General features: G+C 46.3%; 1 protein-coding gene across 1 annotated transcript in view; it reads right to left on the bottom strand.

Moving 5' to 3' along the window:
* Nachralpha1 (nicotinic acetylcholine receptor alpha1) overlaps nt 1-20,134 on the bottom strand; it is a 138,807-nt gene that overhangs the window by 59,881 nt on the left and 58,792 nt on the right. Inside the window, exon 2 of the mRNA XM_076382592.1 lies at nt 17,828-18,103. Coding sequence (XP_076238707.1) covers nt 17,828-18,085 — 258 coding nt within the window. The 5' untranslated portion in view covers nt 18,086-18,103. The remainder of the gene's footprint in view (nt 1-17,827; nt 18,104-20,134) is intronic.

The raw sequence follows: 20,134 nt of genomic DNA, 5'->3' as shown, positions 1-20,134 counted from the left end.
CAAGTAGTACAGACGTAAATGTGGTCAGACATTAAATTCAGATCAAGACGAATAATTTTCCAAACTTTCCAGAAGTTCTTCTGAATCACTTTGACAGACATCACGGGCGCGAAAAAAGTTAATTACACAAATTTTATAAACATCCCCTGTATAATAACTGTCTCTAGCGGCCAGCAATTTTCCCCTGAAAATGCACCATTCCTCGAAGCCGAAGGAAGCGTCGAGAGGCGTGCCATGGCGTGTTTCTGTCGGCTTTTAGCCAGAGGTGGGCGGCAGCGGGGTTAATTTGCTAATGAATTTTAAAAAGTGCCGCGCAGCGGTGGCAGTGTTCGGTCCAGTCTTCCATCATGATAATTTGATTCTGTCGAGCTGGGCGAATACGACGATGGTTTTGTTTACTCTCAGATATCAACCAGCTTTCGAAGGGGCCAAGGAGGAAACGAGGACGCAAACAGAAAGCGACAAGACTTTTACTCTTCACTCGTGGGAGCACAAATGCACGCACACACGTCGATCCGAACTGGAATCGAGTTCAAGGAAGGAGAGTCGCTTTACGTTCTGACCCCGGTCCATGGAAATTGCTTCGCCGAAGGCTCCCATTTAAGGAGCAAGCTTCTCACGAGTCCAACGACATGACAACAAAACTTCCCGAGCGGGATGGAGTGGAGCTACAACGATTTGTTCGCGTTCGAGCGACGCTCCCTTTTTCCCACGTTCCCGTTCACCCAACACGCCCCGAGAGCCCGCTGCAAGAGCTGCCGAATAGCGGGGTGGGAAGAGGCAGAGAGACAGACGTTTCGATGTTACTTTTGTCGAGCAAATATGGAGGCGTATCGATGCGCGAGAGCGTCGCCGGTGCAATCCAGCCCCGAGGGTCATCGAACCGTGGCTGCTGCACCCACGGCTGCAACGACTCCGCGGACGGCCAAACGGCGGCAGCTATTGCAGCTGCACGCCACTTTTACAGCCGCGCCGCCCGCCGCTGAAATAATAACGGGCGTGGCGCCGCGCCGCCGCTTGGCGATCCTCAGGAATAAATACTTTCGATCAAAGACAGTACTGGCGATAATGACGATCGGCACTTATCACCTCGGCGATGCACTCTTCAACCCTAGCTGCAAAGTGGGGGGTGAGTCCTGGCGCCTCGATCTGGGGGGTTCACACACGTCAGCAGATCGTTTCGTGAATTTATGGGAACGTTTGCTTTCGGGTAACGCACACTTCAGCGCTGGAAACGTTGGACAGTGACAGATAGGAAAATACACTGCGTTATTGTGATCGAAAAGGGGGATATCAGTGAGTGGAGTGAGGAGCTTTTGAATGGAAAAGGATGAGTGATTATGGGATGTGTGTACAGTATTTTCTCGTTATAAGCACGAGGGTCTGTCATTGCAAATTTGCAAAAATGGACACGGGTTTGAAAGCAAGTCATACTTTCCCTTTATAGACTCACTTGTTGACTGTGTTTCACTATTTTTTCTCTTAAAAGAGAAATATTGAACCCAAGACCCTAGTTTCATATACTATATAACTTCAACTGAGTTCAAGTCATGAATATGTATCTAGGCAGAGCTTATATCAAGTCAGGACATGCATCGAAGCAGAACTTGCATCAAACCAAATTCTCAACTTCGTGCGTCTTCTTTGGCGGTACTTTGAGGCCTCCAACGTGCATCCTTCGAGTTCCGAAGTGACTGCGCGTTCTTTTGTGCAGCGTCGCGGGACGAGAGACGCCAATGCCGCGACCGGCATCATTCCAGCCGATTTCACGCAGCGAACATCCGCGGTCGAGATGCTAAGCGCCGGCAGTAATTAAAGACCAGCTTAATTAGTGGCCGTTGCGCTTGTTCGAGCGTGCCGTAGTTTCTATAACGCGCGCACGCTCGTGCCCGCGCCATCAAACTTTACCGACACTTGATGTAGTTTTTTTTCAATCCGCATCGGGGAATCCACGAGCTGCCACGTTTTAAAACGTGTACACGCCCCGCTGCAATTTGCCGATGATGGATTATACCGCCCTGCATGTTTTACAAGCCTTCCTCGAGTCTGATTTTTATCGTAAAATTGTTTCAGACACACAGACAGATTTGTTGTACGAAATTTCTTACTTATATTTTGAAATTAACAAGCAGGGACCAGGTTAAATACTAATTTTATGCTGTAACTATGATATAATTTTACTAATATTCTTTTCTTATCTGGGCCTACTGAAAGTACTGACAAAGTTTGACACATTCAGTCTGGTACACCCTGTACATCGAGAAGAGTAGAATCTGAAAGACCACCTGTGGCGGCTGTCTCATTATCTAGCAGTAAACTAATATAACCCTTTGATAGAATTAATAAAATTTATCATATGACTAAAACACAGATAAAGGCTTAAAAATTCTCCAATCCCAAATAGACAGAAAATAGTAGACTAACAGGAAAGGACGTAAATTAGCGACAGTTCCGAGGGATCAAGTGTCAGTTTATAAAAATCTCCTGTCATTTCATACTGCTCAGTCTCCGAGTAGGAGACGCATAGGAGCAGATAGACGCCTGCAAGCGACGTATCAATAATCGAGCATGACGGCTGATGGAAAATACGTCGCGTATCGATTGCCAGCTCCTCGAACGGATTACCGTCGGATAACGAGGCTAACAATAACCAGTCGCGGCCGATTTCCTGTTTCAATTTACTCGGGTGACGACAGCGTGGCGATCGCGCGAAACTATGCAAATGGAAAAAGTTCTGGCGCGAGAAGTTCCCCTCGCTCCTTGATTCCGATCGTTGTCACGAGAGAACTTTGAACCGGAAACGCAGGGACACGATGCATCGATGCGTTCAACCCCTGCACGCGAGACGCTAATATTCTTGGGGAGTCATCGAGGCAGAAGTCACGAGTTCCTCAACATTGAACCTTCGAGAAGATTTTTCTCGACCTCTTGCTTTATCTAAGAGAGTGTGAAGCATCAAGTACATACGAGTCTTGATTCATATTCGAAATGCACAGTATCAGTACCTTCATTTAACTTAAGAACTTGCAAAAGAATTAACTTCATCAAAGATGCGAAATAATTATCATTATCTGTAAAGAATACGTAGACGTAATCACAGAATATGTACGACACCAATTGGTGCAGGCGTTGCCGATGGCAGGCAACCATATCGACTGCGCGCGCATCTGCGATCGAGTCATATTTACTGCGCGCGCACATCACCGATCGCAGCCATATCTACTGTGGATTCCCGATCGTGAAGACATTTATTACATAGTAAGGTCTTAAAACTTAAACATTGAAATTATTAAGCTGATTATAGTATATGCAATTCATGGCGACTGAGAAAATAACAAAGCTAAGTAATATAATGCAAATTTATCCATTTTCACTACCTAACCTCTGCTTATAACAGGGTGAGTCATTTTCGCATGGAATATCTTCCACTTTTTGCACACCTCAACAATTTTTAATTTTCCTTAATATCCTTCTGCAAACACGTGAGAATGTGCAATCTTCCATTATACTTATCAGTTAACCTCTCAAACCTGAGATCCATACAAATGTGCCTCAGTTAGCCAAAGCACATACCACTATTAAATTCTCACCCTTACCAACCTCATAACATATAATCATTAGCGGGTAAATTCTTAAACGAGTTTAATTACACTCTTTATTAATAGTCGACACAGCCTAGGCCTCTAAATAACCCAGTGTCTCATATGAGAGCGACTGGCCTTAAAGTTACCTTAAATTACAGCGCGCATTTCCGGTGTCTCAATCTGTATACTTCAAGCGTCCACCGTAAACAGTAATTTAACTTGCGAACTCGAATTAGGAGGCACTAGGTAACAAGCTCGCGCTCGAATTTCCAACTGCAGCTTCCAGGGAAGTGGCGCACTGGTCGCTCTGAAAAATAGACGCGCCATCCACGCGGGATTCTATTGGTGCACGTCCATCAGATAAGTAGTTCCTGGAAACTGTCCAAGCGGCCAGCATGGAATATAAACGAGGCATAGCTAATTTAGCGGAAGTCACCGAGTACGAACAACGATGCACCCTCGCGATACGACGCTGGGAGATTCGTTATCAAATATAGGCGAGTGTCGCAACGGTACATGAACCTGACCAGAATACGGGGCAGCAGTGCCCCCATTATCGAGACCAAGTTAGCGATTCACTCAAAGGGCCCGTTAACCCCTTTCCGTCGATCCTCGAACAAAGTTGTCGCGCTCCCTGGAGAGGACAACTCTCTCAACCTCGACCCGAGTCCCGTCGAGCAAACACCATAACAGCTCTAAGAACTCATTGCCACGTTTACGTGCCAGGGGGAAAGGGGTTCGTTCTGCGGGAAACTTGGAAATCATTTGTGCTCCCCTGCTCGCCCCAGATCGAGAGCTGCTGACGAGCACTCGGGAGACATTAGGAGGAGGGGTGACGACTGCTGGAGGAAGTGAAGATATTCGGTTGTGATAAGAAAACTGCGATCGACGTGGCGTTCACGCAATCATTCAGCTCACTTTCGCCTTCGTTCCTAGCGTGAGCCGTTTCGCTTTCCCCGAGGCTCGAACGCGATAAGTTGAAAGACCAACCGCGTTTATGCGACAAACGAGAGCGCAGCTTTTACGCGAAAATCGATATCCTGCTCGGCGACTGATGCTTGCCGCTCATTGCCGAGATACGCCGTGTCAGCCTTATCTTTAATGCGCCGCTCCTCTTCGTTTTTCTATACCTGACCCTATATGCCTGTGTTTAATGCTGAGTCCTTTGCCACGAGGGCGCTGGCTGTCTGAACCCTATGAGACACAAAGTCGCGCGAATATTGGCCTTCTGCCAGGAGGTATACTTCGGTAGTTTAAATGGAGTTCAAAATTTATTCAATTTGGAAAATTTAATGCGTTCGGGATATTTGAAGATTCATGGCGGGTGGGCTGTTAGAGTGGGCAAGTTCGACCTAACAGTCGGCAAACTGAAGTCATTTGTTGATTAAAAAGCAAGAGGGTGTGTACAGAGACGCGTGTATATGTGGAACATTAGTTAATTGTGAAAGCCGTAGTGTAGGATGCAGTCGTCTACTATACTGAATTTAATCACAAAAAGTGGGATACTCCTGGAATTTTAACCCATAGATTGAACATCAAAGTTGAATGCATTTTGGAGAATACGGTAATAATAACATAAATTGCTTTACAGGGGTTCTCAACTGAAACATAGCTCACCTTCCAGTCAGTACCCCATCTCACTGAAGCTTATCCCAGACCTAACTCAGTGCCTAACCTTCTCGAAGGAAATGTTCTAAAGACACTTCATTTCCCAGGAGAGAAAGCAGACCTAGACATACATCTAAAACTGAACTTTACAAATCCATTCCCAAATCAAGCCAGCTGTTGCCCTAGTACCTCTAGTACCTATATTCTAGCGAGATTTAAACCTAACTCAGGTCCTAACCCTCGGGCTGAACTCAAAGAATTCATACCAAACCCCCAACCCCTATTGCAAAACCTATAACTTAACCGAGTCCTAACCCAGACGATTTTGAAGGAAATGTTTCAAAGACACCTCACCTCCCAGGAGAGAGGAAGCAGACCTAAATCTATCCTTAAAGCTGAGCTTAAATTCATTCACAACCCAACTCAGATGTTACCCATAGTACTTGTGTTCTAATGGGATTTAAATCTAGCTCAGACCTAACCCATCGTTAACCCAGCCTCTAGGGTTCAACCCAGGACCTCCCTAGCTCCAGAGGCTTCCTACTGCGAAGTTTTATTTAGTGAAAGTCCGCCAGCATCCTGATCTCCACCGAAGGAGGTCAGGTTGTTCATGAAAATTTCTGCACGTAAAAAGAACAGAAGGGAAAAAGGTTGCACCCAAAGAATTCATTACTAACCCAACCCACTAGTTCCAAGGCCCATAGCTGGCTAACCCCAGTTGCTATAAGGCGAGGTGGTTAAATTGAAACAGCACAAGCGAATGGGAACGAGATGGAATACAGGGTTAATCTCCTGGCAGTCGGAATCAGTGGATCCACGAAGGGTGGATACAAGAGTTGCGGCCGGTAGTTAGGCAATTGGATTCCGACCAGTCGGTGGTCGTTGGCCTGTGAAAACTACAGGAAACTTAATTACCCGAAGTGGCCGGTAACAAGGCAGAAAGCGATTACTCGCCGCGTTGAATCCCGCCGATCTGTCCGGTCGCTGTCATCAATTTGGGACCGGGTGGATGGTAAACGCAGAGTCGCCGCGCCTTCTGCGCCCAGCCGCGTCGCGACGCGCCACGACGCGCCGAAAATAGATATCGATCGGGCATTGTTGCTGTGACGAGTCTCCTCGTTTTGTTTCCGCCGACTTCCACGCGACCCGATGCATCCCTTTCCGCTCCTCGCCGATCCGTTTGAGAGGCTCGTTCGAACAGGAAATTACGACCCTTAGACCTGGCGATCGTTATAGGACTCCAGGCGCTGGATTCGCGATGCCTCTAATTTGGGCGACAACTGCCTCGCAATGGCTAACCTGAACTTCTGAGCGATGACAGAAATTTGAAGAAACAAGCGGAAACTCGAGGACCGTGTATCAGAGTCTGGGATCCCAAGAAACAAGACGGAGCGATAGCAAACATGGGGTGGAGGGTGCTTCGAGTTCAATGGCGAAAGTTCCGAGGCTTCGGGTGGAATTGTGAGGCAAGTGCCCTCGAAGTCGGTTTATCCAGGCACTCGGATCGGACTTCTATCAAGAAATCGGTATCCGAAAGGATCCCTCGTTTTCATCGAAATCGGCCCAACTGACAGGGTCTTGAGACACTGCTGGAGAGTGTTGGCGCCAGAGTCTGGTGCTATTAGATTCGAGGTTTTAATAAGCACCCTTCGGCAAAATCGACGTGGCATCTGTCGGAGGAGCTACGCGGAGATCCACTTGACCCCTGTTATATTAATAAAACTGACTTCAACTTCCCTCAACCTTCGCCTCTTGACTCCCAGCGTGCCTCCTAGGAACTATCTTCTGGTGAAAAATCCACAAACCTGCTGGGTATCGAAGTTCAAGCGTTTTTGGTTAAGATAACTTTAATCTGCTAGCCTTGGAGAGCCACGTACCGCAGCGTATCCATGGATAAGTTGCGAACAAATTAATACGGTCGACGTATCGGGATTCCCCTTTTCATTATCGAGCATTTCGCGAAAACTGCGCGGCACTTAATTACGCGAGCACCGTAATCCTATCCGGCACATGTTCGCGAAACTTAATTAGCAGGCAACAGATTCGGTGCAAGTTTAATTGGTACCCGCCTTGCTAGACTTTTTATTTATAAATAGCTCGATGAGCGAGGTAGCTTCAGATGGATCCGTGGTAAAGGAGACTCCCTTTTTTTTCCTCCGTGGAATCCAGCTCGAGTCTCGGGATCTTCGCAAACACAGTGGAATGCAATATTCTGGGCAGCCAGGATTCGCCAGGACTGCGAGTTTGACTATTGCAATTATTCAGGGGTCAGTCACCCATGAAAACTGAAGGGAGATGTAATTATTCAGCCTGGTCGGTTGGCGACGAGTGGTTTCCCGTTTCTCATCGATTCCCAGCTGGAACTGGAGATCTTTGCGCAGGAGCTTTTTTAGTTCCTCTTCATGAGAAATGTTGACAGCGCCTATTTTATCAATTGGGATTTGGTTTCCAGGGTTTAAGCACTTCGCTCGTCATTAGAGGCGGAACTGTCTTAGCGCAGCCGAAGCTTAATCATCACAATTAGTCTGAGACCAGTCACCTATGAAGACCCAAGGAAATTTAATTACTCACGTCGACCGGTAACAAGGCAGGAAATGACTGCTCTCGCCGCTAAGCGCTCGGTGATTTAGAATTGAAGCTAGGGAGTCCCTCCCAGAGATCGATCTTCCAATTGTAGGTTCTCCATGAGTTTGATGGATTTCAATATTCAGGTTCTCGGAATAAACCTTCTTTCCCTTAACCAGCCCTTTGAATTAGCCTAGTACTATTTTCTTTCGAACAGCTTATGTGGGAAAATCGTGTAACCCTATCTCTTAATCATATTTAATGATACCCCTGTGTGTTCAATACTCAGTCAACACTGAACCCAAGTATCAAATTCATTTTCAAGGATAATTCATAAATTACATCTGTCTCCGCTTCCCTGGAAGCTCACATGTGCCCACCCTAGCGATGTCTCGCCCAGACCATCTACACGATCAATTTCACTCGCGAGGTCGATCAATCGGTCCAATTAATCCCCTCGTCTTTTTCACCCTGTCATCCCTTACAAAACCTCTTCTCTCCCTTTTTCAAGGAATTTCTCCGACAGATAAATCTTCTTCAGAGCTTCCCTATTGATCTGTTCCGTGTCTCTTCGACACTTTGCCAGAGTCGTTGCCATTTTCAGCAGCTCGCCTGAGTCTTCCTGCTCGATTGCAATTGGCAAAAACTGAGACGGCCATCCGAGGTCCACAACTGTTGCAATCACCGTGAGGTCAACAGCGAGGATACTTGATCGAGGGGTAGGCAGGACGAGGTGGGAAGTTAAACGCAACCATCGATCCTGCAATGGAGCTATTAATTTTCAAGCCCAGATCGATTCTGATTGGCGTCAGTCTGCTGACAATTACTCCAGTGACACTGGGAGACGAGGATCGGCGAATAGCAGACTCCTGCACTGCGCGGCGGCGTTTTATGCAAATTTTACGCTATCTTCGACGCCGCGTCAAGCTTGAAATTGACTTCGAAACTAGGCGACAGGGATGAAACGCTTGTGAACAATATTTCGGAACTCTCGTGGACTTCGATGAATGTTCGTTGGCTCGCTTTGACAGGGCGGAAAAATTTTCAAGTTTTATTGGGTGCAGCGGCAACTTGGGAATTTTCAAAGCTCGAGTGGAATACATTTTAGCGACGGTGTATCGTGCCTGTGCAGGACTACTAGATTTACATTTAGCTATTAATTTATTCGTCCATTTACGAGTTACTACACATAACCATTTAGTGTACTAAGAGAAGAGAACAAAAAATGAGGATAAATAGGAGGATTAATCTAATTACAATTTTACAGAAACCAAAAAGGATTCCTCCTAAAGGTATAATGAGAACAAAAGAAATTCAAGAAAATAGTTGTTTTGAAGAGAACTTTTTGTTAGAGATAACACTATTTTAGAAAAACTGTTTAACTTTTACTTCAGGCATCATCCAATACCTACAGCTCCATAACTGTCAATTTTTTAAGTACTCTAAAGCAAAAAAGACTAATAGTATTTTGATAGCATTGCAGAGGATGCATTTTAAGATTATGGCAATCGTTATCGAGCAAGTTCCTAACGAGCAAAGGCGTATCTTCGTTATCGTGCCGCGACTGATAACGACGATAATATAGAGAGGGGAGAAGTAATGCGATCCCTGTAACACTAGCTTAAGGAGGAACCTTGTAGAAGTTATCCTTCGGATTCTGATCTATTTCGCTTCCCGACAGCAAAGGATGACGCTCAAGGTGTCGCGTAATTGGGCGAAGAGTAACTTGAGTTAATTGACAGTGATAAAAGAAGAAATTACGGGAAAGCTAAAGCTGTCCTCTGGTGAAAAATTGACCGAGAACGTGACTCCAACGATGGATGGTGGGAATTAAAAATATTTCCCTTAATTGACACTGGAACGCAGGTGCGACTTAAAATTCCCCAGAGGGGAGGAGAAAATGAAACACTCAGTGCACCTTTGCACAGCAACGCTCTGTATAATCGTTTACTCCCTTCCTCTATGGGTACATAAGGGAAAATGTCTTTCGCTCAACTCGTTCGATCGAACTCTCACTGAGGAACGTGGCCTATGTCTCGATTCAGCGCACAACCTCATCCTATACACTCATTTCACTAGGTAAAGGCCCATCTGTTTACTTAAGAATGGTCTTGGTCTTCTCAAACTAATTCAATTAACGAAAGAAGAATCTTCGAAAATGGGCAGACCTGTGCAGAAATATCCTCAAAGAATGGGGTTAATTAAACGCGAGTATTCGTCGTTAAACATCCACCCCAACCGTTTTCCACCAACCAAGTTGTCCCTCTTTCCTCCTCGCGGTAAGATCCTTTGAAAATCGCACAGTTAAGCGCGGCAAAGCCGATGCAAGCAGCCGGATATCTAATTAAACCGCTTTCGACGAGCCAATTGCCCGTCACGATCAGCAGTTGCTCGCTCTTCAGCGCGCGAGAAGAATCGAAGCGTTGCGAACCTCCTACGCTTGGATTCCCGGTCAAATATCGCGAGCCCGAGCTTAATTGGAAGAAACGAAGGGAGCAACGAAAGGGTCGGGTCCCTTCATTTCCCTGCACGCCAGTAACGAGCCGAGAGCCCGACTTCCCTCTTGCAGCCCGATTCTGGGCGACCACTTCAATTACACCTGTCCCAGAATGTTCCGTTTGATTAAGCCATTCGATAACGGACGCTAATCACTGCCAGTGCCTGTTTCTTTCGCGAAGGACCTGCTTTAGCGCGTTGCATGCAGAATAGGATTTCGAGCTGGGATTGTTAAATGGGACTGGAACTATGGTGGAGGGATTGGATGATGCTGGGGTCAGAGATTTGGGATGAATTAAGTCTTGGTGGATTCCTAGGGATTTTGTTGGTAGACTGAAAAAAGGTAGCTAGAAAATGTGCTTCATCATGATACCAAGGAGACTCGCAAGAGCATGGCCCCTTATTTCGAAACAACCACTAGTTCCCAGTATCCTCATCGATTTTCCTTCACTCCCTGTCTCTCGATTACAGTTTGCAGAATAACAAATGAAAGATTTATGTCCCTCGTTAACGAGAAAAGATCCTCGAGGGTCGTTCCATATCAGAGCGAAGAAAAATTGTTACTTTCTGGAGTAATCGAGGAGCTCTGCTTTCGATCCAGAAGATTTCAATTTTCGATTAAATTTCAGTTAATCTCCCTCTCGCCGATCCCTATCGAATCGCTGTCACAAACATACTACCTGGTGCTCTGACAATTAAATCCCCGTCGCCCCAAAGAAAACTACTCCAAGCAGGCACAAATAATATTCGACAGGTTGTCGCTCCACCCCAAATATTTGCCAATCGATCCACGTTCTTCCGGGAAATGATCGATAGAACAAACAGCCATGGCACGCCGATGGATTATTCGCTTTCCAACGTCGCGTCCGCCGTTTAATTATTGTTTTTCTCCGGACGCCGTATGAAACGACAATATTTACGCAGCGAGACCTTCTTTTTGGCCGAGCGTCCGCATGTTTGCGAAAGAAGGCAAATCCTCTGGCGATACAAGCTGGCTGTGATTCCGCGCTGTCACTTGCGCGGGGAATCAATCTCGACGGACCACTGTGGCTCGTAAATCCCTATAAAGTCCAGAGCCAGTGTCCCGTGGAGAACAGCTGCGATTTCGAGAAGGTGTTTCCTTTGAAAGGAGGCTGTGTAAATAACGACCGGACGCTGCATCAGCGATCGTTCGTCTTATCGTCCTTTTGGGACGTCACTTCTCCGCGGAGATCCAACGTTTGCCCCATCCATTAACCCATTGATGCCTCTTCCCTCCACCGAACACAATTCAATCCATCTGACGAATTTCAATCCTCTTCTGCTGGGGTCTTTGTTACTCTGAGCTGTTTGACTCCTTTGATGACCGCCAGTGTCGAGGTTGAGTCTCCAGAGGGTCTAGGTCATGTGATCCAATTGTCTGGGATACTTGGAAGTAGCTGACGAGTCTTTTTTCTTTTTGATGAAATTTTGAAGCTATTACGTGTCTAGTAGAACAGTGATATTTGCTGGATGGGTGCTCTGGCTTATGATAACTGAGTGTGGACCCTAGTACCATAGCTTGAGCTAGATTGCTCAGATCCAGACCAGTGTCTAAAAGGTCTGGATTAAATCTATGAGGAGTGCAGGTGATGGGGAGCTCTATTGCTGATGTTTAATAATAAAGGGCACGGAGGAACGTTTTCCTGATGAAATTTTGGAGCAGTGAGCTATCCATAGTCGTGGAACCGAATGGAGCAGTGATATTTGCTAGACTTGGATGCTCTGGCTTATCGCAACCGACAGTGAACCACAGCACGTTAACTGGAGCCAGGGTTCCCAGCCCCATTTTTTGCAGCCATACTCGACCGAGCACGATCATAACCTCGACAGCAAATGGTTGGAAGGTTTCTACAGGTGTTTATTGATCACCGCCGATCAGCCAACCGAACAGTTCCAGCTTTTTAATTTGGGGAATCCGATACAGCAAATAGACCGAGCGATATGGGTTCAGTTCGTTCGATTGTAAGAGAATATCACTTGTTGGCCCAGATTTTCATTCAGAGCGGAGAAATGTAACTCTTTGATAGAGGGTAAGCTATCATAAAATCCTATCAAGGTTCCCTTATGAAGTCCTGGGATCAGGAAACCCTGATCCACCAGATATGCTTGTTCTGGTCTTAAAACTAATCTCCTCCAAACAGCACTGAACTTCCCTTCGAGTCACCCTAGAAGGCGTAGTGAACGTAACCCAATGACAAGGAAATGGCCAATAGGGTTCTGCAAGTAGTTGCCCGAATTTGGCACGCAGACCTCGCAAACTTGGTTAGGTCACGCAGATGTGTGACTCGGATACGTTGCACGTGCCTCTAGTTTCAGGATTAGTATCTGAGTCTTGTGTCCGCTGGCCTGGATTGGTTCCTTCAACTTTGGCGGAGGTTGCTGTACGAATGCCCTCCTTGGGTATAGTGGGGGAAATGGGAAGGTGGGGGAAGAAATAACGAGTGGCCTATTGTATGGTGCTGCTAAATCTCGCTCGGGTCTAGGGTCTAGACCTGTAATAATCAGACCAGCGGCTATTTCTTCCCCGACCCCCCAATTTCCCCCACTATACCCAAGGAGGGAATTCGTGTGGCAACCCTCCTGTAAGAGCGTGGGGGTCCCCGGTTATGTGATACTTTCAAGATACCGAGTGGTCTCATAACAAAGACGAAACTCTTTTGTATCGCTTATTTACAGGAAAGTAGCACATTCAGCCTTGAAGCTTGGAATGTATGCGGGATATTGACCCATACATCTCGACTGTAGGCCATCGCCCGCATATGCTGCGGGCCCACATGCATTCCTCGTTATCACATCCTTATGTCCACTGTTCCATCCCGCGTTACTTGTTACAGCCAAGCTCTTAGTCGACTTTTAGACATTTCCTTCCCATTCAACAAATTTCTACATTGCACAAGCTACATGTCAGTAACAAACGACAGCATCTTTCACAACTAAATTATACGAAAGTACAGTGGCGAGTGTATAACAAAATACTTTCCCAGAAATCCAAACGTTTCCATCTAGCAGGCAATTTCACTCACCAACAATCGGCAAAGGAAACACAGTCTGATGCGTTCAGTGTGCATTCGCTTACGCGCAGCAAAAATTGGCCGGTTAGCCTGCGATTATTGATCGGATACCGAGGCTTTCGTCGGCCGTGAAAAGTGGGCGTTGGCTGTTGCGTGACAAGAGAGTCGCCAGCTGAAAGAGGGAAACGTCGATGCCAAAGATCGATTCGACGTCGTTGGGGAACAGGGGATCACGCTCGGGACCAAACCTCAATGGGGCGGCACGCTTTGAATTACGATTCCTAGGCTGGTCCAGTCTTCGGACGACAGAAGCAGACCAGCGTCGCGCCGATATCGACGACCGCGTCATTTCACCGTTCTCCAGCACTCCAAATGGACTTCCCTTGTTGCGCAGTTTGCCGCTCGTTACCTCCCTGCAACCCCTTTTTTCCGCCTCTCGTTGCGGCACGCGCCTTTTGTCGGCTGGAAATGCAAATCGCAGCTGCACCGTATCACCTAGCGATTCTTAGTTCACGGTAGGGTCATTATTGGAGTACAATCATTGCTTATCCTCTCGTTAGGATGGTCTCACTCGTGGCTTGAGAGCGGGGTTAACGAGCCTCCGCATCATCGATACGAGGTGCTTGGAGAAGGAACACCCTCTGATACTGGGACTGAAGGAATTGCATGCAGAGATCATCGGCTCGACGCTTCGCGGTTGCTCGCGTGAGGGGAACCTTTGTTTATTGAATCGAGAACGTTCGCTGCGCCAATTGGAGTGATTCCTGGTGATTAATTGACTCTACGATGGAATGAAAAGAAGGATACTCTAGAGGCAGAGATTAATCTTGTCTTGGGCAATTAAAGCGATTCGCGCTGAGACTTTGGGGATAATGAGGGTTGTGTGTTATTCTGTGAAATAAGGTCGACAGGTGAATTGGTAATACGTGGTAGAAGGTTTTTGAAGACTAAAGTGTAGATGTTCAGCAACATCTAGCACAAAGAATTTTTAAGACTTTTTTCCTATTGTTCAAAGACATCTTATGGTACCTTCTGCTTACATAGATTTTGTCAGCTATGAGTTTTCCTACCCTTCAAAGATGAAACACATCTCAAAGGGAGAAGATTTGATGATGTCGACATAATTAAAGAGAATGTAACACAGGAACCCGACAGACTCTCGTCAAAGAACTTCTAACTACGTTTCCAGAAGCAGGAGGAACGTTAGACCAGGAACATATTATGTGTTTTAACCCTTTTACTGCGGATGAGGTATACATCTTGAAAGAATGTTCAAAAACTCGTTTCGAGTAAACAGGGATCTGTACAAAATACTACAAAAACAGTGGGATAAAAGAGTGTTAAATTTGCATTTTAGAAGTGTCATTAAAAGGACTATAGCTATTCTTCGATAAGATTAAATTGGATCGTTAGGATTATCAGTATCAGTATGCAAGCTGCTCTCCAAAACGTATCCCTTTTTATGGGAACTCATCGGTGAACTCTTAACGAGGGAATATAGTACAGAATACTACACAACATCCATCTAGCCTAAGAAGTTATATTCTAAGCAAACATTGTCAGTATCGTCTAACCTTTTCCTACCCCAGCAGAACTGACCAATTTGTCCCAGATTAACTCCCCTGACCCATTTGTCTCAAGTCCCGCAGCTTCCATATCCAACATATCACAGATGTAACATCTTGCAAACCCCAATAAAATATCAGAATCTAGGACCACCGAAATCTCACACACTCCAAATCTAAAATATCCCAAATAGAACTAACCATTGGACAACCAAAATTCATTTCTTCCTCCTGGTGACTTCAGCAAACCTGTCAGAGTTTACTTCTTGCAATACTTGTGCAACGATTACTGTAAAATGGTAAATTGCGGACGTATTGGCAGTCAGGCGAGCTGACGTGACTCCGTTCCTCGAAGCCAGATCTGTTTATGCGCGCGCGCGCGTCGCTGCGGGCGTGCATCTGTTGCTTCATCGTCTGGCTGATAAATTTTTCGCGTGGCGCGGCGTCGTTTCGCCAGGTCAATTTTAATTCGATTCCGACGTCTGGCTCGCGCGAATATAATGGGTAGGGGCGTCACGAACAACTATGAACAGATTTCATCGAATAATCCCGGGCCCGTTGGTAAAATTTAACGCGCCCCAGCTTATAACAACATCCGCGCGCAGTAGTCCAATTAGATCTCCCCCCTCCTTCACCTCCCACACTCAACGAGAATTTATTTGCCCTCCCGTAGTCAGTTTGCTCCGAGTTATGTGTACACTAATGCACCGAGACGTTTTTGCGGCGAACCAAATGGCTGAGGCGCGTTCGACGCCAATGCGGTCCAGACGTCATGTTTATTGCATAAACCGAGTCGCGTAAATTCGTTGACGGTCGATTGGCGAAAATTCGCGGGAAAGTTCGAAACCGAATTCCCTTGGTCTGCTGGGTGAACTTCTTACTCGATTAGGTGGCCTGGCTAAGCAAACTCTTGTTGGCTCTCCAGGGTTCCTCTTTTCTGCTTTTTCAATGTGAAATTTTAGGTTTGTTCAAGTTGTATACAGCGACCTGAATTTTTATTTTCCTTCTGTTTTGGTAGGTCGCGTAATCTGTTTTAAAGCTGCACTCTTTGGACCATGTTCCTCCTATTCCACTTTATGCTTTGAGCTCAATATTTGGGGAATAGTATTTTGTCTGCCTTGGGGCTTTGAATGGGGGATCTGTGCTAGTGTGTAAAGTATACTTTCTGTTATAGTTTTTTGGTATTCTTTTGTATTATTGTTGCTGTTAAGTTACGTGAACAGAGGCATTAGAAAGGGACGAATAACAGGAAAGAAAAGGTATAAGTTCCATACCAGTCCAACTCCCATATGTCCTAACTCTTACATATACTAAATTTTGTCTAAAATTATATATGACCCAAATCCAGCACATTGTGTGCACCAAATTTAACGCATTACAAATTCTACACGTCCTAAATTTAATCCTACCTCAGATCTCCCACATCCCAAATCTAACGGTACGCTATGTCTCCCACATCCCAAATCCAACCCTATCCTAGGTCACCCACATCCCAAATCCAACACTGCTCTAGGTGTCCTGCATCCCAAATCCCACACGACCCATATTCTTCATGTGAAACTCTGAGGAATATCCAATACAAGACCTCCTCGGTTTCTCTGAAAACATGGAGTTCTGAAGTGTCCAGGAACACATCAAATGTTCTCAGGAAATAATACCCATGCCTAAGTACCTTCACATCCTACACACCCCACATTTAACACCTCATGCATGGACTCTTACACAGCACCTATAATGAATGGCACTTTTAATGGACCAATTGTGGTCTCTAAATCCTGTAACGTTTGACAAGAATCTCATGAAATATTCTCAGGAAATAGACCACAAATGAAATAGCCCAGGTCTCGCATGAGAAGGTAAGCGAGCCCGCAGCGGCATCTCATTGATACCGCAGTGTGCTGGCGTGTTGCGTTGATAATACCCGACGCCCACGAGCGTGCATGTCGACCAGCAGTCGATAACAAATTAATTATAGTTTGACCAGGCGGACACGTATTTAGTCTATAGGCGTACGTGATCGAGGTAATTACAAGCGAAATTCGGATGGCGACTATATAAGCATGTAACACGAATGTAATAACCAAGGAGACAATAGTAGGTCTGTAGCATCCGGATAGCGAGGAGGAGGGAAAGAGGAGACAATCGCGTAATTGTAGCCCATTGATCCGTCGAGAAGATGGCCTCGAGTGTATACGTGACCGTTCTCGAGGCCCAGGTAAACGGTTCACTGAGACACGATTGATTGCTTGCGATCAGATTATGGCAATTAATGGTCCAAGCGCCATGGATCGGCCACCACCCTCGATTCCGCCGTCCCTTGTAAATTAGTTCCGATTCCGTGCAGAGGGTACAGGCTCCAGGAATTCAACTTATCGCCGCAAGTACGTGGGTGTATCGGGGCCGCTTCTCCCATAATCCATACGCCCCACGCGGCACACGTGTCGGCCGCGAACAAGTTTGCAGTTAGCCCTCGTTTCCTGGCATCAGGTCGAACGAGAATGCCGGGACAAATATTCCAAGCACGAGCTGCGCCGAATTTCACTGGAATATTTCTCCCTATACTTGCCTCGTTCACTGTCCAGTCCTCTCGATCCTTGCTCTTGACATCCTCGTGCATTCCACCCCCGATTTCAGGATTTTCGAGTGGCCACTCTCGACAATTTCCCTCAAACGATCGTCTTTAAATTTTGACAATACGTGGACTGGTCAAGGAGTGACTGACAAAGGAGGTATAAAAAAGGATTGTTCATACTGAAGGGGGAACAGTAGCTTTCGAGGTGACCGATGTCATCGAATGATTGGAATAGGGACTTTCTAGAGACGGTGGGGGAAACGCAATTTCCGTGGGGGAATCGAGGCCTCGCGAGTGAACAACTGGGCGCTCTTGTTCCACATATCTCGTGACTGTTCTACGGCGGTTCTATAGTTTCTGAACTATTCACGCGATAGGATAATAGGTTAAGTGGTGTCTACTTACAACGTCGATGAGCTGGGAGAGGCGTAGTCCCATTTTGACAGTGAGGCGATCGCTGTTGTTGCCAACAGGGCGGATGAGGCGGTTGTAGTTCGACAGCAGGTCGTCGTAGAGACGCTTCGCTTCCGGATTGGCCGATGCGCCCGGAAACGGGGCAACGAGACAGGAAATGGCCGTCGCCATCGCCAGCAATCCGCCCAGCCTAGACCACCATCGCCACCAGCCTTTCCCACCGTCGCTCGACCAAGCATCCCTAAGCATCGTACGCCTTGTCCACCCCTGCAATAACATAATTCATCGTTCAGCCTTACCCTCATCAATGAGTCATACCTATACAGTGGGTGTTCATAAATTATGTTACTAAAAACCACATAAATTTGCTTTAGGGAAACTGGGAGAACATCCTGGCAAAACAACCCTCTTAAAGAGAGGATTCACTTGATATAACACTTTTCGATATAACTTATGTACTGCTGATCATCTGAGTGATTTTGAGGTTATCTGGATCAGTATTGTCATACGCCGGGACAAAATGTCTTCCAATGTCATACAGTAGAAGAGTGGGGGCACTACAGGGTATTTCATTCCATTGCCTATCTGCAGCACCCTTACTGTTCTACTCCATGACGTTTCTGAAAGACATTTTGTTACAGCATATAGCAATACTGTTCTAGATAGGCTACTGTGCTCCTAGGATAAGATGATAAAGCTTGCCCTTATTAAGTTGAGGAGAGGTCACCCACCACTGTTTTTGTTTATACCCAGGGTTACCTTAGTCTAAGGAATCGTCCCATCACAGTTTTCACCTGTTCCCCGGATAAAGGAATCATTTTCACCCCGGTTAACTGAAAATCATCTCCCCTGTCCTCTTCTGTCTACTTAGAACATGGGAACCTTTGCCAAGCGAGAACAATAGTACACTGGAAGGCTATAATAGAAGCTCTATCTTTTTTCCGCGCATCGAATCGCGCACTACACGAAGTTCACTTTCACAAGACACCTAGTACATAGAAGGCACGCGCTCGACGGTGCCTCGTAATACCCTAGCGTCAACTTTCGAAGCGAATCATGGTACATAGTAAGGCGTAAGTTGGTTGCCAGACGAAGTCATTTACTAGCCGTGGAGAAGAGCGTAACCGGCCATAAAGGAAGGCTTGAACGGCATTGTTGTGTCCCTGAAAGGAAGGGGAAGGGAGGGGGTAGCTCTCTTGAGAAACTTTTATCGCTTCGTTGCTGACCTACCTGGGACCATTATCAGTGTACCTATACGCCTGGGAAAGCTACTTCCCCGCATTACCCGGGGATTTACGCTCCCCCTGATTCGTTCGTTAATTTGGGAACGCGGCCAGAGCCGAACAGGTGCAAATTCCATCACCATAGGATTATGCACGTTTGTCCTCAAACGCGGAACAATCACGGGAACCTCTAACCCCTTTAGAATTTTAATTCCCAGTTGGACTCGGATGGCCAATTGTCAGGCTTCCTTTGTTTCATGGAACTACTTCCATCGAATTGAAATTTAAAAAGGAGGGAAACAAACATCGCTCGAAATTCAATTCAATGAAGAAGCTATTTAACCGCTCCAGCAGGCGAGCGGTGAATAATAAATTGCAGAATCGTTTTCATTATATTCATTTCAAGTCCGTGTCTCGGTTAATCGATGAATTACACGAAAAGATGTATTCGTTATTGATATGCAAATAAAATGTATGTATGCCGTGGTGGGAAATAAATATTTGTGGAACACGAACGATTCCGCCGACGGCCCTCGCTAAAATTACATTCGATGTCGTTGAAATCGCGCACCCACGAGGACCACTCGCTAGAGCGTGCCCGCGATTTTATGGGTGGCACTATCGATCGGTTTACTGCGAATTCGCGCGACGCGTCATTGTACCTCTACTAATGTGCGAAATTATATGCCCTCGTTGCGTTTTACTCGGTCAACGTAGCCATAGGGAACGTCGAATATGAACCTCCCCAATTCGATATTTCAGTAATATCCCTCTGAGCATTCAATCCCTCTTCCTCCCTCGTCTCACTTCCGATCTGTGATTTATCTTGTTCTCGCTATCGAACAGTGTTTGGATTTTTCGCGAAACATGGACAGCTTAAACTGCATCGCAGCTTTATATTTACGTGCTTATTCTGCGAAACGGTGAAATTGCGCGTATCGACTGTCAAGCTAAGCGCACGGGGTGACGTATGCGATGCGACGTGTACGTGTTCCCGCCCGTTTGACTAATGCTTCGGAATGCACCGATTTATTGATTTCCCTCGGCCATGTGCAGGGCGAGGAAAAATGAAAAT

The sequence above is a fragment of the Calliopsis andreniformis genome, chromosome 7 (assembly GCF_051401765.1).
Source record: "Calliopsis andreniformis isolate RMS-2024a chromosome 7, iyCalAndr_principal, whole genome shotgun sequence".
NCBI classification, from domain to species: domain Eukaryota; kingdom Metazoa; phylum Arthropoda; class Insecta; order Hymenoptera; family Andrenidae; genus Calliopsis; species Calliopsis andreniformis.
The sequence above is the reverse complement of the archived record's forward strand: the minus strand, read 5'-3'. Positions and strand labels throughout refer to the sequence as shown.